This window comes from Plutella xylostella, chromosome 12 (genome assembly GCF_932276165.1).
Source record: "Plutella xylostella chromosome 12, ilPluXylo3.1, whole genome shotgun sequence".
NCBI classification, from domain to species: domain Eukaryota; kingdom Metazoa; phylum Arthropoda; class Insecta; order Lepidoptera; family Plutellidae; genus Plutella; species Plutella xylostella.
The window spans coordinates 5,416,884-5,442,522 of record NC_063992.1 but is presented as its reverse complement, the minus strand read 5'-3'; the positions used below and the strand labels follow the sequence as shown (position 1 = coordinate 5,442,522).

The 25,639-nt window shown below is 39.6% G+C and overlaps 1 protein-coding gene across 1 annotated transcript; it reads left to right on the top strand.

The window, feature by feature from the left end:
• The first annotated feature begins 46 nt into the window (after window positions 1-46).
• On the top strand, window positions 47-25,639 carry LOC105390091 (histone acetyltransferase KAT7). The gene is made up of 11 exons (XM_048624373.1): window positions 47-270; window positions 353-1,327; window positions 1,591-1,757; window positions 1,984-2,117; window positions 4,980-5,173; window positions 5,759-5,970; window positions 6,854-7,031; window positions 8,164-8,358; window positions 20,297-20,390; window positions 22,009-22,262; window positions 23,333-25,639. Exons 1-11 carry the CDS (start codon window positions 250-252, stop codon window positions 23,429-23,431), a joined length of 2,523 nt encoding a protein of 840 aa, XP_048480330.1. The 5' UTR covers window positions 47-249; the 3' UTR covers window positions 23,432-25,639.

The following is a 25,639-nucleotide window of genomic DNA, read 5'->3' as shown; positions in this document are numbered from 1 at the left end:
CGCAACTATTTATTAAAACCTTAGTTTCGCAACAAGGTCAATTTGACAACTATCTGTCAGTAACACATAAACAAAACGGAACGTTATTATTTACACCACAGCAAAGCAAGTGTCGATAATTTCGACAAAATCTTTTAAATTATAAGAACAAATGTACAGAAACTAATCCATTCGCAATTTTAAACCTACGGGACAAATTAATTTATATTCCAGCGAAGTGGGCGCTATTAGCTTTTAAGAAAATCCAAGATGAGGATGAGAAACCTCGACGTGAGTGTAATGTTTACTATTATCGTATGTTGGCATCGCCAGTGTTGGTATTAACATGTTGTATTGTTTGCGTGAGTTGCAGGTGAGCAACAGCAGCACGGACAGCAGCTCGGGCTCGTCGTCGGACTCGAGCTCGAGCGGCTCGTCGTCGTCCACGTCGGGCTCGGCCTCCAGCAGCTCCGACTCCGACTCCTCGGCCTCCGACCACCCCCCCGCCGCGCCCGCGCCCGTCCCCCCCGCTGCACCTGCCCCCGCGCCCGCCCCCGTCGCCGCCGCCGCGCCACCCGCACCAGCCTCGCCACCAAAATCACCAGCCAAACAAAACAACACTGAAGAGACACCTACAGCCAACAAAAATAAAGAGGATCATCAACGAAAGAATGGCAGACGATCATCGTCATCAGTTGTCAACAAAATCCTATCCTCCAGTGAGGATGAAGCCCCTAAACCTGTACCTGCCAAAACGGCTCCTCCCCGCAGACGATCATCAGCAAAACCAAAAGCTACAGCCACAGTTGCAACTAAACATGGCAAACCCGCCCCACGGACCCCTGCTTCAGATAACAAGGCTAAAGTTCCAGCTAAAGCCACTGCCAATTCAAAAAATTCACAAAAAGACACCCTGAAGAAAAAGAGTATATTTTCACCTGATAATAGTTCTGAATCTGAGCCTGAAAGTACCACCATAAACAACAACAAATCTCCAGTTCAGACACCAAAAGTTACTCCCCCTCCGACAAGAGGGAAAGGTCGACCTCGCAAGTCTAGTAGAGACAATAAGGAGAATAAGGAAAAGAATGCAGTTGTGAAAACTGAAGAAAAAGCAAAAGAAACAAACAACAAACGAATGAGGAGTAGCAGTGGCACTGCAAATGGCCCTCCAGCTAAAAAGATAGGTAACGGCAAGCAGAGTGCATCATCATGCACTTCCAGTCAGTCTTCCGCAGATTCCTCCGGCAGTGATACTGAGCCGGAGACACCAAAGAAGCCAGAACTAAGGACTGGTAAAACAAAGCCTGCATCAGCAAACAGTAAAATGAATATTACTCCAATTAAGGTGAGTCTATAAGGCGCTATTTCCATAGAGACATTTATGTTTCAGATATAAGATGTAAATAGAAAAAAGCTAAATGACCAATGATTCATTCCCGTTAACTCACTCACCATACACCTATTGCTTATCTAGTGACCCTATCTTACAAAAGGTCAAAACTGTTATTAAAAAGTTTATAGATGGCCATTTTAAATTAATTTGGTGTGTATGAAATGATCTGCAGTACATCTGTTTTTTTTCTCATCAATGTATGGTTTTAATTTCAGTCGGAAACAGCAAGTAAAGGCGACGGCCTAGACGCGGTAGCAGTGATGCCTCGCAAGCTGACTCGCTCACTCTCAGCGCGAGTATCGCGCCTCGCCACCATCTCCCGTCCCGCTCACACCGACACCGACTCAGAGGCTGACGAGAAACAACACAATGGAATCAAAAAGTTAGTTTTATGTATCTCTTGAATATTGGAGGTGTAAAGGTTTGTAGCATGAAGAGATAGACCCTGATAATTTATATGTGGCCTATTAAATTTCCTCTTCTTTACGTATTAATAAGCTACTGAAACAAGTAAAAGTATAGCCATAAATTTAATGATGCATGTGATTCAGTAAACTTGTATTGCATCATTGTGCCAAAAACCCAACAGCAACCCTTTCTTGTTTCAGCACAAGTAAAGAGAAGAAAGGACGTAAACCTCCTTCGAAAGTATCACCGGTGCCAGTACTGGAGCTGCCCGACCCCAACCAGCCCTACGTGCGGCGCTGCCCGGTGCGGGGATGCGATTCTGAAGGACATCTTGGTAAGGTCATAGTTACTGTGTGAAGTAGCGAACTGCTTGCTGAAATGAGAGGTTTTCTGCCATTACATTTTTATACCTTTAACTATATCCCATTCCACGCGAAAAGATATCTGACAGAACCCTTATTACATTCGAATAAGGGTAGTTTTTGTTTGTATCAGATGTCTTTCCCCATGGAATGGGATGCCAATTTTTTTAAATGAGTTTGGAGATCACGATGACCATACTTACGATATTTACACTGTAATTAGTATTCTTACGGAATTCTGACAGTTATCAATTTTAGACAAATCAGAGATCACAAACCTTTTTGGGCTGGGCACTTTTTCAATACGAGTCTGGACATCTGAGACTATAATAATTTTTTTTTTATTAAGTGCGGCGCTCCAAATTAAAAGGGAATTTACCTACGGTGAGAAATAATTACCGTACCTAAATATATCACAAACAGTGAAAAATACAATTAAAGATAATCTCAATTATCTTATATAATTATCGCTGTCGTAGAAAATATATCTAAAAACAACTAGTAATTCTTTTTGAAACGGTAGCCGTAGTACGCCGATGTCAGGCCGATGTTGCGTTCGTATTTGAATAGAGGTGAAAAATTTGCAATAGTCGGAATTTCGTTCCTGTAGAAAAACGCGTGAACCTTTCGTCGAATTGTCGTAAAAGTAAAGTCATCAAAATGTATGAAAGATAGTTGCGGACCACTCTTTTTCGGTTTCTGAAACTCTTTTGTGTCTTTATATTCTTTGATAATTTTATAGACACTTGACAGACTCACGCCAATCATCTCGGAAGTCTTTTTAGCACATTCCTTTGCACTCCAATCAGTTGTTTCCGGCCAATTTTCTATATTATATTTGTAAATATTTAGAATGATGGTCTTTTCGTTTGGCGAAAAAGAACCACGAGGACGCTTTTTTCTGGGAGAGAGAAAGTCTGACTCTTGTGCTCTGTCAGTTGGGGCTGTTTCCCGGGAAGGGCCAGGTTGTGGCTCCATAACGTTTATAAAAATCAACAAACGATCACAACGCGAAAAGTCCACAAGGAAAAACCTAACAGAAACTTAACAAATATAACAAGATGTAGACAAGAAATAGAAGCAAATTACACTGAGACTGAGAACATATGAGCGCATTCGAGCATTCAAAGAAGTCGAATGAAAATCTTTCTTGAAAACTCACTAACCGATTTTGATGAAACCTACACTTGGTTCCTACGGTCGGAGGATCCTCCCTTTGCCATGGGGAAGCGAGTCCAGCATCTCCATACTGCCTTCCTAAGCTTGGACCATTTCCCACCACGCTGGTCCACTGCGGTGTTGGTGGGTTCACACATCTAGATGTTTTCCTTCTCCGTAAGAGCGATGGTATACATTGTACTTAAATTCAAAGAACTCATTGTTACCTACATGTCAGCGCCGAGATTCGAACCCGCATCTCTTGCTTGAGAAGCGGGCGCTTACCTGACTGAGTGTTCCGTACAAGTCTACTTAATTACCAGAGGTACTTTTCCTTTTAATTTCATCATAATTATGTACATCTATACGAAATATCAGCTTGATATCTTTACCCGTTTCCGAGAAAAAAGGTGGTGACAACGAAGTGTGATCCTATAAGGGTTCTTTTTTTTCCTTTTGAGGTACGGAACCCTCAAAAAGAATAGTGACAATCGGATCAATCGTTTCGGAGGTATGCGTGGACAAACATACATACCAACAAGCATATAAACATACATAGGTACATAAACATTTATAAAATTTTGAATATTTGTTTATTAGCCCTAATATATTGTCATATGTCAATATGGTGCAGTTCCAATAATCTTACATACATACCGAACATATATGTACTTACCGAATAGACAATCTTTTTTTGAAATTGATTAAAAAGGTTTATTATCCCTGAATTTAGTAGGAAGTGATGCCATGCTAAAGAATAAAATAAAGCAATTAAAATTATTTCGATACATTGGTCGTGAGTCGTGATCCTACTTCATATTATAAATGCGAAAGTTTGTAAGTGTATGTGTGTATGTATGTATGTATGTACGTGTGTATGTTTGTTATTTCTTCACGTCAAAACGGCTGAACCGATTTTAATGAAATTTGGAATGGAGTTAGCTGACACCCTGGATTAACTCATATGTTACTTTTTATCGCGGAATTCCCACGGGAAAACTTATTAAGGCGAAGCGAAGCTCGCGGGAACAGCTATTATATTGAAATATTTATTATTTTTGTATTAGTTTACTTGAGCAAGTAAATATTTAGATTTATCTTTTTGTATAAAAATATTAAGAAAAAATTATTGCCCAGAAATGGATCGCAATTTTTCCTTTTTTCGGTAAAGAACTTTTTTAGTAGGATCACTTATAAAATGTCAGAATTCTTTTCAATTAAAAATTAGAGAGTAGATGTAAAATTACTCACACTTTAGAGCCAGTGCAATGTACAAATGTATAAAAATTCCCAAAACACATTGACCATCGGCGCCATCTGTAACTTAATTTTTGTGGAAAATCACAATCATCCATTACGGATCTCCAACAAGAATAAAATTAGGCAGCACAGTGGCGCCACCTATTCGGTTCTTTGTGGGGGTGAAAGTGCTCACTACCAGGGCACCTTTGTGTACATATATCATCATAAGGTTTAAGTTTAAACTTACTCTTCTCTACGTAACAACCGAGTCCCATTTCATGCAATGACACGTGTCCAGTCTACCACGATCCTACATTGTGCATTCGAATCTAAAATATAAACAATAGACGAACCCAATGGCATCGTTCGTTATGACGTAGTAACCACGCGCCAATTAGCAACAATGACACTCAAACCTCAACCTTCTTCTCTAGGTGGCAAAGCCGACGCCCACTTCACGTGGGACGCGTGTCCCGTGTACCACAACGTGACCCCGACCTGGTGCGTGGCGGCGAGCGAGGAGCGGTCGGCGGCGGCGGCGGCGCGCCGGCGCGCGGTGTTGGCCATGCAGCAGCGGCCGCGGTCACAGCCCACTATAGAGCAGCGGGCGTATCAGCTTAAAGTTAAGGTTTGTGATGTTGTTCTAAGATTATGTACCTCATAATTAATCAGCCAATAATCATCCACTGCTGGACATAGGCTTCAACCAAGGAGCGCCACCACACTCGGTGCTCGGCCTTCCTCATCCAGCCACTACCGGCTACCCGACTAAGGTATAGCTTCAGATAAACACTTTTCTGGCACTCTTTTGCGGGGAAGCCCGAGGTGTATTGGTTATTGTGTATGTGCTATATCCGTAAATAACAATGTAATAGAATGCCTATTGCTATAATTTTATTTTCCATGACGAATAACAAATATCTGCCCTGGTAGAAATTAAAACCTCAGCACCTGACTGAAATTGACAGTCACAGTAACAAATAGCGGCAATTGTGAGTGGCGCCACCTATCTATCCATCTATCGTAACGACCTGATTTTCCGCATTTACCTAGCCTATAAGGTGGGCTATTATGCGTGAAATATTTATAGTGTGACTAGCTATTAAGCCACCCAAGATCACGCCAGTAACCCAGTAGCGCCACCTATAAGCCCTCACCAATCAATTCCATTTCAACGTATCTTCATACATAATAATATGCTTGTTACTTCCAGGACATGCGTTCAAAGTGGAAAGGCAGCCAAGAGCTGCGCGAGAAGCTGGCCGCCGCCGGGACATCAGCCGAGGAGTTGACAGAGGAACGGGAGCCGGTGCTGGACGGGTTCGTGCCGGACTACGACCTGCGGCTGTTCAGGGAGGCGCAGGCACTGGCGGCCATTAAGATCGAGGAGGAGCTGGGAGAGATACCCTCGGATAGGGGGACGAGGTAGGTGGTTTCTGAATGTGTTGTGATTGATTTTGCTTGAAGTTAATAAGCTTTTAGCTTACCCAATTAGTTTCTCAGTCCGGGCTGTAATACTTTATGATAATGTCCGCTAGAGGCGCCACTTTGTATGACGGGTGACTGTAACTTATAGCTTTCATAAACTATGAAAATCTTTTCATTACCACTGAGCAAACTAACGCATACTTCATTAGCTCCATCTGTTAAAAGCCTAACAGTTTTAGTGTCGAGTTTCTTCGTCGTCTCGTGACGCCTAAGAACTCAGTATTTACAACAACAACAAAATTGAGTAGGGGTCAGATATTTGTCTTGAAGACTGCACCAGTTTTTGACAAGTACTTTGTTGATATGGTTCCCTCGTAAAAAAAATAACTTTCTTACTCAGTAGTCTTTTATTTTAACACATTATTTTTAAAAGGTTTCCTAACCTCCCCCCTCTTCTACAGATACGTAGTAATGGGTAAGTACATGATGGAAGTGTGGTACCAGTCCCCGTACACGGGCAACGACGCGACGCGCTTTGCCGCGGCTGTTCGTGTGCCATGCCTACATAATAATATGCTCACGACTGTAATCCCCGAAAGGGTAGTAGGTAGATAGGTAGCGAGCCGTATCGCCGTTTTTGATAAGGGTACATTGCCGCGGCTGTTCGTATGCCATACCTACATAATAATATGCTCATGACTGTAATCCCCGAAGGGGTAGTAGGTAGACTAGGTAGATAGGTAGCGAGCCGTATCGCCGTTTTTGATTAGGGTACATTATCTAGATGTGCAGGTTTCCTCAAGATATGTTACTCTTCCCCATAGGTTAGGATAAGAAGATCAGCCTACAATACCCCTCTATCCCCCCTCTTCCCCCGCAGATACGTGGTAATGGGCAAGTACATGATGGAAGTGTGGTACCAGTCTCCGTACCCAGGCGACGCGGCGCGGGTCCCGCGGCTGTTCGTGTGCGAGTTCTGTCTCAACCACCAGAAGAGCCAGAGCGGCGCGAACAGGCATAAGGGCAAGTGCGTGTGGAGGCATCCGCCGGGTGATGAGGTGAGATATGAGTTTTTTTTTCAATATTAAGTATATGGTGGAAAAGTGCTGTAAGCCCAAAGGGGTTCTCAGGTGTTCATTCTGAACAAATAGTGAAGTAAAACAAAAGTTGTGCAGAATGACCGCCTCAGGCGGTCCGCCTGAGTCATCCCCTTTCGGCTCACTATAGCGCTTTTACAACACTTTGTGCATAATATAATAAAAGAAAGTTCTATACAATGTCAGCGGCTCCATCTACAACAAAGCGCCAAGAGCTGGAGCTTAAATTAACCTATTACTTAAATTTTACCGTAAATAATCGCAGATACTTAGTACAAAATGTTGTAACAGTATTCAATTTACGCTTTCTTATTACTATTGTACACCGTACACAATAGGGTGAAAAGGGAATATGCATGTGATTCAAATAAAGGTGAAATATAATTTTTAATAAACTTTGTTATTTCAAAATGGGAGATTTTCTTTTGACGTTCAAAGTTCCAAAATCGACCAATAGATGGCATCCGGCCTGTCGTTTTTTATGAGCGTAATTCTTCTGAGGAAGATGTCATAAATGGTACAAAACTGTCTTAAACTAATTAACAATATTATGCATAAAATAACAGCTAGTTATTTCATATGGTTGAATTCACATCCATTGGGTTTTGTATTGGCTGACAGGACAGGAATCCATGCCGGCTAAAAAAAAAATGCAGTGCTGTTGAGTATGAAGTTTTACTAGCGCCATCTATAATCGGTTTTTGTCTATGGTTGAAAATCTCCCATTATGCCTCCATCAATATTTTTGATTATAATTAATTTTTGAGCAAGTTAATAATTATTGTAAAGTACAAAAAAAACATCGGTAACTTCAAATCTCTGAAACGAGACGCATTTTCTTATTAGAGCGGATGTGACGTAAAATTTGTTGTTATGTCAATCTCAGAATAAAAATACCTTAAAATACATTTTTGGAGTTGAATTTTTTTTAACTATAATAAAGCGATGTAAAATTATCCAATTAGAATATTTAAAAAATACATGCATATTCCCTATTACACATACTCCATACAATGACATTTCGACCTTCTACTACACCAGCGCCTCTACCTTGAAATCCCCACAACTAACTAGTTCCAAAACCCGCCACCAGGTGTACCGCAAGAACTCTCTCAGCGTGTGGCAAGTGGACGGCCGGAAACACAAGCAGTACTGCCAACAGCTGTGTTTACTAGCCAAGTTCTTCCTCGACCACAAGACGTTGTACTACGACGTGGAGCCGTTCCTGTTCTACGTGATGACTGTCGCCGACGAGCACGGCTGCCATGTAGTGGGGTACTTCAGTAAGGTAAGTACGTTAAAGCACAAAGAGCGCACTAAACCGTCTAATGTTTATGAAATAGAAAGCGGCAAGATATTGTCTGGGTGCCATACCACCGACACATTAGCCATCAAAAACCCATAAGTAGATTCGCTTTTCTGTCAAACACCTGTCAGATCCCTAAAAAGAATTTCAGTTTAGACAGATAAGCATTGTGGTGATTCGCAACATCCAATTTCTAAATTTTCACAATCCAGGTTCGCAATTTCGCAATATCCGCGCAATATCCGATCGCGTCTAAACAATTATTACGAAAATAGTGGCAATCATGAGCTACAATGAGAGCGAGATTGCATGTACTGCAGCAGCTGTGTCTATTAGCCAAGTTCTTCCTGGACCACAAGACGCTGTACTACGACGTGGAGCCGTTCCTGTTCTACGTGATGACTGTCGCCGATGAGCACGGCTGCCATGTAGTGGGGTACTTCAGTAAGGTAAGTACGTCACTATTAAAGCTCTGAACGCGCATTAAATGCGCACTCTACCGTCTAATGTTTATTAAATCGAACGCGGCAGGATGTGGTTATCACGGCTGCCATGTCGTCGCCTACTTCAGTAAGATAAGGCTACTCGCCCGCCTTCGGGGGTTTTCGGAAGATTTGGTTGCAAAATGGTCACTATCTATACTTTTTAAGGCAGTATTTCATGGCCCGGGAGCATTGTCCGTCGGATATTACTAAATAGAGTGCCACTGAATTGTATCTTGGACAGCTGTGGCAGTTACATAAGTGAGATTAGGTTGCACTAAAGATAAAGCAACAGTTAGAGCGAGATAGCATGTGCTGCAGCAGCTGTGTCTATTAGCCAAGTTCTTCCTGGACCACAAGACGCTGTACTACGACGTGGAGCCGTTCCTGTTCTACGTGATGACTGTCGCCGACGAGCACGGCTGCCACGTGGTGGGGTACTTCAGTAAGGTAAGCTTACTCGCCCGCCTTCGGGGGTTTGTGGGAAAATTTCAATTTATACTTTTTACCGACTTCAAAAAAAGGAGGAGGTTCTCAATTCGTATTTTTGTCGCATTGTCTGTTGGATATTCCATAAAGATTATCACCCGCCTTCCAAGGTTTGTCGAAAAAAACTTTACGTAATGGTCACTATTAATACTGTTTTAAGACAGCGCTTTAGCGCCCGCGAGCATTGTCTGTCGCATATTCCTAAATAAAGCGCTGCAGTATTTGTCTTATCTAATCACATCTAAACAATACGACAACAGTGGTAATTACCTAAGTGCGAGTAGGACGTAGCATACACAGAGCTACAGTTAGAGAGAGATAGCATGAAGTAGCGTATACTGCAGCAACTCTGTCTCCTGGCCAAGTTCTTCCTGGACCACAAGACGCTGTACTACGACGTGGAGCCGTTCCTGTTCTACGTGATGACTGTCGCCGACGAGCATGGCTGCCACGTGGTCGGCTACTTCAGTAAGGTAAGTGTTATAACATGCCATGAAGGCAATACGCTACAGCTTCAACCGAGCGCAAACATTGACCGTCGGATATTTCTTATAGATTTCTTATTTTTTATTTAATCTATTGTGTCCCAATGCTGAGTGAAAGTCTCTCCATGAGTTTTCCACCTATTCCTGTCAATGGCCTGCTCATACCAGATACTAGAAAAGGTATCCATGTCATCTGGACGCACCTAAAAATATTAACAGTGGCCGTTTTTATATCAGTTAAAGTAGGACGTATGGTGAGCCCTATGGCAGCTGCCAAATCCATACATTTTATTTGACTTTTATTCCTTTTCAAAATAAAACAACTTTATTTGTACCAGCCATAAAGAATCTGTCAATCAAACGTTATGAACACGGCCGCAACGCACAGTCGGCCCACGACGCCAGCGAGCGGTTTTCTGAATTTTACAAACTTGTAAAATGGTTTAATTCGTTTTTGGAACCAAATATCTTTGAAACAGTAAGTATTGTGGAAATTAACCAATACATTATGATAGAACGTCAAATTATCAACTCGATGGTTAAATTTTTATTATTTTACCTCAAGTACCTAGTTTACGAGGAATGTTTTTTGTTTTGTCAAAAACAAATTGTTTTTCGGCCATCCTAAAAAAATACGTTTTTTGAGTTTGCTCGTTTTCACCAAAACACACCAAACCCATAGATTTACTCTATGGCGGATAATTACGTATGTCCAAACAACTGACTGGATAGTTCTGAAGTTGGCAGCGGATTCATTCATTTTTGTACCTTGTCAACTAACAAACCAATAAGTAATCATTCTTCCAAACACAGTTTGTTTGACAAAGTGTAATTACTGCCAACTTCAGAACTATCAAGTTGTTTAAACCGAACTGTAGCCAAGGGTTGAAAATAGGGTAAGAACGCTAATAGTCCGAGAGACTTAAAAGGGGTTCACCCGAGGTAGGTAAACACTGTGGTGTTCATTACGAATAAAACCGCAAAGAAATTCGCAATACATTTTCTTCTTCAATATTTCGTGGGTAATATGACGTGTATGTTATGTTATGATACTTATTACTTATGATCACTTATGATCAACAAAAAGATTCGCTAACCTTTATTTTAAAGTAAATGTCATCAATTTTAGAAAAAAATCTCGCAAGCCTATTTTCCTGTAACAGAAAATGAGTACTTATTATCATGCCCCTTTTAGGCAATTTTTACCACATTCAGAGCATGAGTGATGAAATGAATGAATATGATTCTTTTCAATATCCTAGTATAACATAATTGCGACGTGCGAAAACGAAACGTGAAATCCGAACGATTTTAAAAGCGCTTTTACGTTAGTACAAAAATATTCAACAACTCACACACTTCCAATTTAATTTCAAAATATTGTACTTACTAATTTAAATTATTCTAAGGTACATTATACAATATTTATATACATATTTTTGATTGAATTGATTGATATATGAATGCACCAAATCAAATCGCTATGGACCAGCAAAGCCGAAAATGGCAGGCTTAGATACAGGCATATGAAGCTTAGATCTTATGGGGATTATTGCTGCATATGTGTGAACATACATAATCTTTAGCTTTATACTTGTTTCGTACAGACTTCGCTTTCTCTAAGGGCGAGGCCCCATTCTCGCGTTGCGTTGTGGCTACCTTATATTTTTCATGACCGTTTATTTTGTGACGACGCGACGCAATGCACCAATAAGGCTTCACCCTAAGATTCCTTTGTTGAATTTCTGCAAACAATTGAAATCGATAAGTTAGTCTGCGAAGTTAAAATTCGTAAAACCGAAACACTTGGATATAAGAAGTAAGTATCACTGTCTCGCCAAGATGCGGCTTTCTTTGTTGTCTGGCTTATTTGTGAAGATTAGTATCTCTTCTGCTGCTTTATTATTGCATTATTTATTGTTTTATTACCTAAAGATGAAAGATGTAGGGATGTTTTCCAACTCGACCATACAATATAATTATTTTGTTTCTCGTCTCTTACAAATTGCGTTACGCAGTTGCTTTTGCTGTTTGCATGGACATCTAACTCACGCAATATATGCTAAAGGTTCTGTAAATCATTTATTTGGGCTAGATATTTATGAGATATGAAAGAAAATTCTAAATCTGATAACATTACCCCTAGAACCGCTACAACACCATATAAGCTAGACGTATATCTATCAGGTCTTCTTTAATCCAAAAAATACACAGGAGTATCGATCCATGCCATAACTCTTCGGGGTTAAAACATAAATTAAACCAAAGTCAAACACATCCTTCCCAGCACAATGTGCTCAAGACATGCTTAGTCATAGTACTACAGAGTACAGGTCGCTCGGTGAAGTGTCTGCGTACTACCTCCATTCAACCTCCATCAGCTGAGGGGTCAACGACCGCCCGCCAGACACCCCCCGAGCCGCGCCCCCGCGACTACCCCCGACCACTATATGCAGAGTGTAGAGAGGGTGCAGTAGCTACAGTAGCCGATACTGCAAGGGTGAAGCCAATTTAAATATTTATAAAATGCCTTTAAAGAATCGGAGATTTTCATTCGGTCAACGTTGCGGTAGTTCCCTTTCATACTCGCTCCATATCGTGGTAGAGATTCATTATAACACTGAATTTCGTCAGATCAGTTGTATGGGTTTAAATAAAGACAAATAAGCATAATTGTACGAAAAAGATGTTGAAAAGTGTTATTGTACGCTGTAAAGGGTAAAAGCCAAAGTCGAATGACCATCTCAGACATACACCCTTTCCGGCATATAATAGTTGTTATCTACGAACAACTGTTCGTAGTTTTTAACAATTTAGTTCTCCAACACCTCGGCTGTCCCATTTTAAAACACAGTAACAGCCATGAGACAAAATGTTCAGGAGAGCCAAAAAACATTTTTGTCCCTTCATTTCAATGCCCTGGTAAAACTATGACAGATATCTGAACAAATGTAAGCTTAAAAGAAGCGGCAGAACCTAGGCTTTACATACAATACTATTTCATTTAAATATAACTAAAATTGTTGCTGTAATGCACAAAAGAAAACACTTACTAGGTTTTATATGGTTTTCTCACCCTAAAACCGCCCTCACTGACCATTTCAAAACCTAGTAAGAGCCATTATTGTGTAATTTAAGACAAGTTAAGTATATTGAAATTGCAATAATTGCGTAATAATTTCATTTTTTATATGTTTGGGATCCTTCACATATTATAAATCCAATTTTGCAGCACTTTTACACGACGGCACTATAAGTAATAGCTGAAATACGGGCATATTTTTATGTTTTTTTTTTTGTTTTATGTAAATGAATTAAATAGCCATATTAAGAAGGCTCTAACATGAAAATTATTTATGGCTGCTTTCAATTAGACAATATTTCCTAAATTTCTATCTAAAAATCAGTTTTCTCTTATTTATAACTTGTTTTTTTTTGGTTTATGCAAAATAGGGCTAGTAGAAAGGTTCTGACGAGAAAGGTCTCTATGGCTTTTATAAAGAAGACAAAATTTACTTATGTTCTACTTTTAATTCAACTCTCTAGGTCTCATTGGTGCAAAGATACAGGTTCTGAAATGTCTGATATTTTGTTCGAAAAAAGTGTTAGTAATAATGTATGAAATTTGTGACTTACTAAAATTAACGGTCGAAAATTGTCCTTTGCTGACCATTTCAAAACCTAGTAAGCGCCATTGACCATTTTAAAACCTAGTAAGTCATTTTCACTTACTGTGTTTTAAAATGGTTGGTGGCTCTTACTATGTTTTGAAATGGTTTTCGTGGCATTTTTGATTTCGCAGGGTGGAGTTACTAGGTTTTTAGAAATTTTATTTTCGTTTCTAAGCGGTTTTTTGATATTCTGACAATGCAGTTTTGTGCGGAATTGCCTAAAATAATATATAAATCAAAGACCCGTTTTTTTTAAAGTTGGCGGTTACTGTGTTTTGAAATGGGACAGCCGACCTGTAGACATAACAACATGTAACAACTGTTCCCCCTCTATACACACACACGCACACCCACAGTCCAGACGCATCGGAGATGTGCCGTTGAAAAATTTAAATTTTATTTGGTCGTGCGTAATTTGGGCGGTTTTATTGTTGTCTAGCGGCGGCGACCAATCATACGGAGGTTGTGATTGCTGTCGCGGTCCCGATACATTGCTATTGGATGGCAAATTGATTGTCACGACGGCATCGCATCGGCATCAATCAACTTATTCACGTTTAAAAAATAAATTGCCGTGGATAATCATAATTAGGACTTGATATACTTAATTAACTTTCAGAATAATTTCTCATGCAGTGAAAATTAGGACAATGAGTATGCTTTTTTTACGTAGATAACAACTAAAAAGGGGATTCGGAAAATATCCTATTTAATTACCAGCTATGAACGTCCAAATTGAAAACACCATAAAGCACGGATAAGTAAATAGAAAATATTATCTCTAAAAATGTTTAAATCATTTTAAGTATAGCTCATTAGATGCTCTGTAACAGGAAGTGTGTACAACAATCGCTGAAGGCTTCCTCTCGTAGCGCTTCGTAGCCGCTACGTCGCCGCTACGACTTGCGTAGCAGTGCTACGAAAGTTTGCCGTAGCAAGTTATTTACTTTTTCATAAAAATAGGTGCCTAAAAATGAAACATAAACATTAGTAACAGATCTTGTACACTGTACAATGTACAGACGAAATTATCTTTTACGTCTAGACATCCATGTTTTGGTGACCTCGTAGCAAACCTATTAAACGACTTAATCCCGCAAAATCACTCAATGCAAATTAGCACTGTTCAGTAAACATCGCAGTTGCCAGTACATTAGTTGCACTGTTAGTGGTGTGCATTGTAGCCAGGGGTCGATGACCTCGCCACCAGACTCGCTGGGTCGTCTGGCAGATGGGACGAAGAGTTATGATCTGTGAGATGCTCTTGGAAATTGGGAATAGTAAGAAGTTTCTTTATAGACCGTTATCCACACTTTATACTGTACTAGAATATGTAATGTACTCATTCATTCGTGAATTCATTGAGAATTTACATTTCATATAACGCCAGGTTATTTCAGTAATATAAACTCATACTAAATGCAAGTATCAGTAACTTGTATTTATGCAATACAATAAAAATTTACGATTGTGAACATAGAGTTATCCAATCAACAAGTTACTAGATATTATTAATGCTGATTCCTCTACACATTTGAATTACAATAATGCTACTTAATGAAACTGATAGGTTTCATCTCCAATAAGGAGGATTTTTTTACATTATGAGATAAATCTTTATCAATATTTTTTGCACACCTTTAACATAGTTTCTCCTGTACTTCCTGTGGGTTGACTGGTAGAATATGCTTTTATCATTAAGTCCACCCTTTGTACACTTATTTATATATTTGTGCAATAAAGGATTAAATAAATAAATAAACTCGCAAATAACACCAAAGCTACCAAAAACATCACTTTATTTTTTGCATGTGTAGTAATAAAGAATCCCCAATATCTTGTCCACCCATTGTTCTTGCCACGGGATTCTCAAATAAACGAAACCAATATTGAGTGGAAAATTAGAATTCACCAAAATTTAAGGATGCTGTAGACGCAGAACAATGCATGTGGAGAAGTGAACAGATTTGTGCTATTACTGAAAGCTGCTATGCTCGGAATGTGTCTCTGAAGGATCATCACACACATAAAATAGATAAGAATATTCTTTATTTGTACACACACAAAAACAGAATTAAGTATATAATATTTGAGGTAAATTGTCATAAAATTCGCTTTCTAACAAAGCGTTTAATATTGGTCTTAAAAACAAACATTTCGACTAATTTGATTATGATATTCGACTCTACCTTATAACAAGGTGGACTCAAGTGTACACTGTACACTCTACAATATTTCTATTTTACGTCTAATAATTATGTCAATATATTAATTATAATGTATGCCAATTTCAACCTGGAGGGTGTGACACCGTCCAGTCTACGCCATTTATTTCTTTCTTGTTCTATTTCGATCCATTTCCCGCCAGATGTTCTCTTTATATCGGCAGTCCAACGCATTTGCCGTCTTCGATGAGGCCCTCGCCATACGGTTTCCATTCCAATCCAACAAGCAACTACATAAAGTGTATTCTATCTATCTATCTACTTTTTGCTTGACAACCCTTGTTTTTTGTCGACGTGACTAGCTTTTTCTTATTTTATCTTAATAAAAATAGGTAGGCGATGAGGCTTCTTAGGCATTATATTCTGGTGATCACATCTTCCTAGGGTAAAACGCACACTCTTACTCGGCCTTTATGAAATTATAGCGTATTTTCTTATGCATGGCATAGGCATAGGGCCTATCTTTGTATCATTCAATAAACGGACATAGGCCTCTGCCAAGGCCCCCGCTTCAACACTCTATCCTTTCTCATCCACAACCACTAGCGACCACTTGACTGGGTAGACACATCCATAAATAAATAAACAACGTGAAAAAGTACTAATATGCCACCCAATCTAGTCCCTTACAACCTTGTCACATCTCCGTGGTTCCCTCAGCCCATCCGGAGACAATCTCCCACTGCAAACAAGTGATTTAGTCGTCTCGCCGCGACCTCCAGAACTGCAGACGTCTGAAGACGAAGTCTAGACACACGCCCGCCCGCGCCTAGCTATCTAGCTCTCAGTAGGTGTATAAGGGGAAGTTACGGGTAATGTTCGAATTGATGATATCGTGATAGATGTATGTAAGTGATGTATTCCGATACATAGAAAGGTTTTTTTATTACCTTTGGAAGATATTATGTACTTACTGATGTGCTTAAAGTGGTCAACATCCGTCATTATCATAAAAACAAAAGACAAAATAAAGTTGCACGATAGCATACCTCACGCAGTAGTGGCGCTGTCGAGGCACACCTCCGCCTGCACCTACTATGCGGATGACACCGAGGACGCTATCGGCAACCTCGCTAAAACGGCAATAACAGCACCGAAGAAACGGATCCTCGAGTACAACCTAAAGATGGCAATAAAAAATCGGGAAAAAGAGGTCGTTGCCCAGCAATCAAGGCTTTTGGCAACGCAAAATGGAGCGGAATAGGAGAATTTTGATTTTAATTTTATATTGACGACCAAACAGTATTGCATGTTTTTTATAGTTTTGATATGTATAGTATATAGCATGTATTGTATAGTTTTGATATGTAGGTATTGTATAGTATATCATGAATTAATATTATCTGTATAAGAACTAACCAATAAAATTAAGATAGTTTTAAGAACACTGTCACACATTAACACCAGGCAAAACAACAGCGATGACAAAAGGAGTGTGTGGCCACTGACAGGCGTCTGTTAAGTTCTCTGAAGACAGCTGACACTGGCCCTACCCTTCAAATGTTTGTTGCCATTATAATTGTAAGTGTGACTGTGTGAAACAAAGAAAAAAAAAAGAAAAAAAAAAAAAAAAAAAAAACAAGAAATGCACAACTGGGGGTTTTTAGTCGGTTAAAGGCCGACACTACCTGGGTCCCCTTCCCAGGTGTCTGTGTAGATTTTCCTCCAGGAGTGCAAAAAAAATAATATTATTAATAATATATAGGTATATATATATATATAAAAGATAAAATATATATATTATAAGCTTCCACATTGAGTAGTGAGTAGTTAAAAGATGAAGATAAAAAACAACCAAACTCTCACAATATATTGATCTCTCAAAAAGGCACGGACATAAAGTCTGTGGAGTGATAATAAAATCTTTAAAAAAAAAAAAAAAAAAAAAAAAGTGGTCAACATCATTTATATGAACAAAAATTATGATATGCAAACAAACATAATTGTGATACGCTGTAAATGGTAGCTGGATTTTAAAGTAAAAAGATTTAGTTTTCATAAAATAAATGATACATTAAGTATTTTGTAGACATGATCACCGAGATAAACTGCCATTCCCCATATTTTCAGTATTTTAAGTAACATGCACGTCTATCTAATTCTGCCAGCCACTCTCTCCCTAGACCAGAATAACCCTCAGTGGGAGGCGCATTTCATTCGCTACATCGGAGATTTCGTCCGACGATCGTGTTTACTTTGGGTTGTATTCAGGTTTCTATTATTGGTGTTTCTTTAATGACTTTCGTCTGCAAAAAGCAATGCGCCCTGAAATATGCAAGTACATTAAAACATATATGATTAAATCTTATATTAATTAAGTTATCCCGACAATAAATTTTATAATTGTATTTTTTTTAATAAATACCTAATAAGTTTAGCTGCACAAACCGATACTCAAGTCAAATTGTTAACACATCTGAATGAGTTTCAGGTAATCTAACTGCGTAAATGCGCCTGTAAACTGTAATAGGCACAAAATATCCAGCTTCCGCTGAAATAGATAAGTCTATTAGCAAAAGCCAGATATTTTATTTCTACAACGTGAAATGTGCAAAAATGGAATTTGCACCCAGACAGTGCAATACACGTTTCTTGTATTTATTATTCATAGTCATTGAGTCTTACTGCAATCAATCTCCTCCAGACAGCCTGCGCTCGCCAGACGCTCCGCAGACTTTCAGGGAGTTGTGAATGTTACAAAACACCCGAGGGCCCCGCCAGCCTCGTCCGAACATGGGGTTTGGAAAGAAATTGGAGTCGATAATCTCACGATTACAATCTCCGATGGGGTAAACAGACGGGAAAAGGGATGTTTTCTGTACATTTGTACCCACATTAATGTTTCTTCTTCACCTTTCATGGCGATGCCACCTAACTCCAAAAATTTCTGAGTGCAAGAATTAAAGCTTTTTAACCGCTAACTCAGCTTCATTGGTCTGATCCCACCTCAGGAAATCTTCCAATTAATTGCATTTGAATACTTACCAACTCTCCCATGCAAATCATCTCCATGGCTATCACATAATTATAACACAACAATAGTCGCAATCTATCAGCTATCCTCCTCAGACGGCATTACAGCTTTTGGCTGCAGCCTTTAAAATTCGTCTCAGTGTGGCGAGTCCTTAATAACAATAAATACCCCCATTGGTGGGTGGTTCCGGTGTCGGGCGGGGTCAAAGGCCGCGCCGGCCCCGCCGAATAGCCCGTCACGTTTCCAATAACTCTTCACTTTCCAATGAATCAACCCGTGCTTCAGTGTTTACCTACATTATACATTATTGAAAACTGCAGTATTTCATCGTTATCATCGAAAAAGACAGAAATTATTTCAGAGTTATAACCATCGCACATTATTTATAATTAGGTATGTAGATGGTTAACAGTGGATAAAGAAGTACAATGAATTTCACATAACGTAAATACTGTCTTAACAGCTAAACAGAAATTTTGAAACTATGTATAGGTACTTAAAGCAACCTACGAGTGGTCCAATGGAATTACTTTCTCCACAATGCGACACACCTTCAGCTCAGTCGCCTGCACTCGGCAACCTAACAAAAGGTTGGGGGCACAAAAATCCCCAGGCAATAATTTCGCTAATTAAATTCAATTGTTCATTAGTTGCGAATCAGTTGAATGTGCAGACAGGGTCTTTGGCCGAGCGTCGGTGGTGTTTTGTTTATATGCGAAGTCCCCGTCGCGCGTTCCACATAACTATTTATAAACGCTATGACAGTCGCGGGCCGGTTAATAGCATAACCTTGTCGTGTTCGCGCCGTGTCCGTTAAAAGCCGGCTTCCCGTTTCGAGCAAATTAAGAGGTCAGATCAGCTGTTAGCACGCGGTGGAAGCAGCTCCAGACCGCGTGCAGGCTGCTGGCACGCAGATAAGTAGGTAGGGTTGGACTCGAATGTGAAGGGTTTCGTACAAAATGTATCTAAGTATAGGTATGTCTCTTTAATTATAATAGAAGTGCACTGATCCCCTGCCTGCTACCGCGACGGCCATCCTCTGATAGAAACACATACCAGAGTAACTTGATTGTGAACGTAATGATAATAATAAGTACGTAAACTAAAGGAACAATAATCCACTTTTCCGTACTCCCTTTGCGAAAGGATTTGTGTCCATACAAATGTTTATTTCTCTATGGTGCAAATATATTTCCGTCGTGAAAATTTCAACAACGGCGTAAATAATTATATTATTTCTGCATAGTTTTGAACAAAGACTTGATCGGCATCCAATAGAATGCCACGTGGCACAATAAATGTACGCATATAGCCTAATAAATTATCTTCAATGGAGAAGAACGCATGAACTAATATTTTTTTTTTTAAAAATCAATGTTTTCCAAATGTAATTCTGTACATTATGTGTACATTTTTATTTTATAAGATGCACTTAAAGTTTATAAATTTTCCTCAAGTACTGAATTAGTTTCGATAACATGTATACCTATGGGACCATACAACAAGTACATTCTGCCATGCAGATATAGCCCTCAGAGTGGCCTCCGCTAAATAAAGACGATTTCTTTGTTAAAAAATTCTGTTTGTCCAACAGGAAAAGAACTCGTTCCTGAACTACAACGTGTCGTGTATACTGACGCTGCCGCCGTACCAGAGGCAGGGCTACGGCCGGCTGCTTATAGACTTCAGTAAGTACTACCTTCTGGACTACTACTCGTCCGAAAATACGAAGTTTCGAAGAGCTACATATCATTATGCTATCGGTACTTTTAATGCAACGACATAGAGACGCGGTTAGTGCAGCAGCGCTCCGAAACTACGTTTTTCGTAAAGCTATAGAGTGACATTCCTGTACTATTCTAATGCTTCATCTTATTGGCGTATCGGTTTGTTATCGTATCCTTCCAGGATTATCCAGACATATGTGTAGAGTGCGGCAAACGTATGTAAGGTACAGTTGATACGTCACTCGTGCAGGCCTCCTCTCCTTTCCCGCATCCCAACATCTTTTTTTATAAGCCTAGACTTAAAATATTATAATCACGAGGAAACTATAAAATTTCCCGTTTTCACATGGAGAAACGTCTGGAAAACATTGAAATGCACTCGACGCAGTAAAGTATCCGGCATAATGCGGTGGATTACCATTTTACTCTAAATCGCCATTACTCATCGCGTCTAGACTGCAGACTGATTTAATGGCATCCACCGCAGGACGATCATTAGTTACCTTCAGTAATTACCTATTTTAGTACTTCTCTCCTATACAATTGACAAACAGCAGGTTCTTTTGTTTGTATTGCACTAATGTTATTTTGATGACACGAAGACGTTTTTATTGCAGATAAGGTAAGAATAAAAATATATAAACGTTTTTTTTTGGAAGCTTAGGGAAAGGGACCTTATACTACAAAGAATACCTAGGATGTGATTAGTTAATTCTGCAAATCAATAGGTAATAGGATCGATCGTTAGTCAAGAACCGTGGCCACCGCTATGAATACATAATCATTCAATACCGGAAGTGACCTTTAAAGCTACACAAAAACGCCGCCATGAAAAAAGTGGACTGCAGAATCCAGTGCACGCGCGCTATTAATAAAATAATCATAGCGCATCTTTCTTGGAAGTTGGAGCGCAAAAACACGTCACACCTGAGCGGCGGCGGCGCGGCAGCGGCGGCGGCGGCGGTGGGCATCGTAAATCGAGTAACGTTCGGGTTTGTTTAGGCGGGGTAGTGCGTGAGGGCGGCGGGCGACGACCCGCGATCGATGCGCTGCACTATGGATCCGTCTGCCGTCTAGACGCCGCCCACCCCCGCCCGACACCCTCGCCCGAGGGGAGCCTCCGACCTTACACACACAACACTTTATACACTCATTAATCGACGCCTCATCCTATTTCTGCCATTGTATCATTATCATCAGCGTTTCGTGATCTCTCCATCATGCTCCGCGATCCCCGTGCTCACCCTCCGATTAAATAGCGGTGCCTTATGTTTTATGGAAACCGAAAAAACCGCCGCTAAACTTACACACGGTCACGCTAAACTTGCTTCGAGAAAAAGCTTCTTACTAGCGAACTGTTAACTAACTAGCCGGCCGCAATCATGCGAGCTAATTACTGTTTGAAAACAAAGCAACAAGTTATGAGCTATTTTCACCTGAACTTTCTTGTTTTTACGACTGACGAATTTATTTGCAATGAATGTCCTATTCCATGTAGCGATTCGACGGCGGCATTCCTCGGCGACACGAAGTGGAGTTTATTGGCGGACGTCATGTTATGAACACCTGGTTGTTGCAGGTTACCTGCTGACGAAGGTGGAGGGCAAGGTGGGCTCGCCGGAGACGCCGCTGTCGGACCTGGGGCTGATCTCGTACCGCTCGTACTGGAAGGAGGCGCTGCTGCGGCGGCTGTGCTCGGCGCCGGGGCCCGCGCTGTGCATCCGCGACCTCAGCAAGGACCTGGCCATCGCCTCCTGCGACATCGTCTCCACGCTGCAGGAGCGCGGCCTCATGAAGTACTGGAAGGGAAAGCACATCGTGCTCAAGAAGCAGGTCAGTGACTCAGCCGCGTTCGTGTATCTATGATCGTATCGTCGACTATCTCGCAACGGTCCAACGCACCGAATAAATACGCCGCATTATCATCACTGATTTAAGCGCAAAAACTAGCCGCGATTCCTAGCTTTCCGCAAACAGTGTCCGGCACGCAATCTTTCTAATGAGTGGCACACGACGCGATCGCTCGGAAATAACGCACTCGTTATTATTGTTGTTAATAACTAGTTAATAAACGTTGGCGCCTGTCTGACCCCGGCCTATGTCCAGTTAGCCACCGTGACGGTGCCTAGCCCGTGCTCGAGGAATAGAAAACATGCAAGAAATATTTTAATGCGCTTTTTAAGTTATCGCTTTTTGCTCGAAGAAGCAATGCATTTTTCAAACGGAACAAGCCAAGATTCCATTAACTGAGTCATATCATAACACCACTTTCAGAATATCTTAAAGATAAATAAAGTTTGAATTTGAAAGTCATGTAAACTCATTAGTCCATCCCTCTACTCAAGCATTGATTCAGTGAGTAATGTGTAATTTATTTCGAAAATTGAGATCATTTCGATGAAATGGCACATGCTGAGGAATAAATCAGTGATGAGATCATGAAATTTAATCTCTTGTGTTATCTGTACATGTCATGGTTGTGAGATAATGTCGTTTAATTAAATATGACGAACGTATGAAATATTTCAGCATAGTAAATAATAAACATAAAGATTTCCCTTTAATCAAAAACTAAATTCGTATCTATTTCATATGTTCTTTAAGTGTACTATATGCCAGCAGTCAAACAATGCCAATACCGAATTACAAAAACATTATTTTTGTACTTGGCGTAGAAAAAAAATCCCACTTATAATTTCCATGTATCGTGATTTCGACGTAAAAGAACCCCATGGCCTCTAACAGCTCTAACTGCCTGTTTCAATAGCAGACAGTTACTTTCATACAATGTTAACAGAATGTAACTATTTATATGTCAAAATCGTGTGAGAGTTACTGTCAGCTATCGATAGATAGAGTATTGAAACTGGCAGTAAGTTACAACCCTCACACCATCCCCACAGGAGGTGCTAGAAGAAGTATCCCGGCGCGCGGAGCGAGCGCGCTGCGTGGACGCCGCCAGCCTGCGTTGGACGCCGCCGGCCGCGCCGCCGCCGCGCTGACGCCGCGCCCCCGCCGCGCGCGCGCTGCGCCTGCGAGCCCGACCCGCCAGCCGGGGCGCGCGTGCGCTGCTATAGCCGACGGCGGCCGCGGCGTAAACCTGTATGTCTTTATACAACTATTTGTGACTTGTGAACAAGTGCATACAGGACAAAGACTTTGTAGAACTATTTGTGACTTCCCAGTGCATACAGGATGTAATTGAACTTTCGGTTTATGGAAAACCTGCCTACATGGTTAATGTTTTTTGTATAGGACAATTTGTGACGTATTCCACAGTGCATAAAGGAACTTTAAGTGTATGCAATTAGAAAAAACAAGAGAACTTTTTGTGTATGTGGCCAGTTGATCAGAACAGGAGGAAGACAAGACCTAATATGAGTTTTATTCCCAGTGGTATATCGATTATCCCGTTAATTAATGAAACTTATATGTAATTAGATCATACTGTTTTTATATTTAACGGTAACGGAACATTAGAATGTTTCTGATCTGTGTGGAGTTTGGATCTGGACCTGTAATTTCAGTGCATACTGTTTTTGTGTACTTTGTAGAGAATATTGTTTATAATAATGTAGAAAGTATAGCCTAAGCCCTAAGCCCTTGAGACAGTACCTCGTTATAAATAAAATTTAGTAATTCAGGCCCAGTTATTGTAACACTAGAAATTGTGTAAGTAATATTTGGATTACATTTATGGTTATCATATCATAGAACATGTACAAAAGATATATGTATAGGTACGCTACGATTGGATGTAAATTCTTCGAAGGATGAAAGTTTACGTCGATTTAGGTAAAATAAAGTATTTTAAAAAAAACATAATTGTAGTGTGAAAGTCTAAACGCCTACGTACTAAAACACTACGGGCGTGAAATCTATGTCATGATTTTATTTATTTATCACTGATTAGGTGTTTTGGACTATATTTTATTTGTTTATACCTATAGACAAATACTTTTAAATTTTTACTGATCAATCTAATCATTGAGTTAATTCCAATAACATTTTGTTAACAAAGATTAAAAATACGAATTACCTAATTACGAAGGTACTTAAATAACTTATTACTATTTATAAATTATTCGCTAGAATACTGACGATGAATATATTAAAATATGAAAAACCGATTCGATTAATATACCGATTTATTATTTGTTAATTAATGACACTGTATAAAGTAAAAAAAAAACATGTCGCAAATGCACATGAAATCATAAATTTACAGTCAATCGTTGTTCTTATGACTAACTTTAAATTGTTTATCAATAATTACTAAACCACATTTTAAAAACTTCATATAAGTACCTAAAATAAATAACAGAAGATGTTCTTAGATGGAGAGAGAGATCTAATGTGATAGGTCGTATTGGGCAGTCAGTTATCAGATTTCGGCTTTTCATATCTGCCGGTATACCGATTCACAGGTGGAGACAGCTATCAGATAAATTATATCTTTCTCGTGTGATCTCAGCTGGCTAGATGAGGAAGACCGAGACTGCAGTGTTCTGGGGTCTTTGGAAGAGACCTATGTCCTGTAGAATTTTATAAAATCCAATGACATTACCATTTGTCTCCTTTTTCTTTGATTTATTAATTTTTGACGTGGGACTTAGACAAAATGTATAGAGATTAGGTAATATAAATTAAGTTATGTAGTTAGTTGAAGTTAGCGAATATTCCATGTAAGTAAACGGTTGTAATAGGTTTTCTATGTTCAACGTTATTGATGAATGGGTAATAACCTGATTTGTACATAGGAATGTATTTGGTAAGTTTTAGACTTTTTAGGCTATGAATTATGTGTTTTCTACTATCGAGATATGTGTACCTACGTAAGAACGTATAGTTTAAATTACTTATATATAAAAATATTCTACTTCATTATTTATAAAAATATTTTCCGACTCTGGGGCAAGAATACAAAATTTTATAAGTATTATAATTTAGTGTTGTCATTATTTTGGTGTAAATTTTACATGAGGGTTGTAGGTATACTTCCAGTATCGATAAATAATCACGAATTGTATAGTGACAGGCAAACACTTTTTTAATTATGATGAAACGGTATCTGAAATAGGTACACGGATCATTGAATAAATATTTCAGTTGCAATAAAATAATCTCTTAATGATATTAGCAAATACTATATTATAATTACAACACTGTTTTGTTTTACTATACCGATTGATTTAGAATGTAAACGCAAG

What these genes read in the sequence shown, in the direction of transcription:
- LOC105390091 (XM_048624373.1), top strand. Translation starts at nt 250, where the DNA reads ATGAGGATGAGAAACCTCGAC. An exon ending in CGATTCTGAAGGACATCTTG is followed by an intron (nt 2,118 to 4,979) that starts GTAAGGTCATAG and finishes CTTCTTCTCTAG; the next exon opens with GTGGCAAAGCCGACGCCCAC. An exon ending in TAGTGGGGTACTTCAGTAAG is followed by an intron (nt 8,359 to 20,296) that starts GTAAGTACGTTA and finishes TTTGTCCAACAG; the next exon opens with GAAAAGAACTCGTTCCTGAA.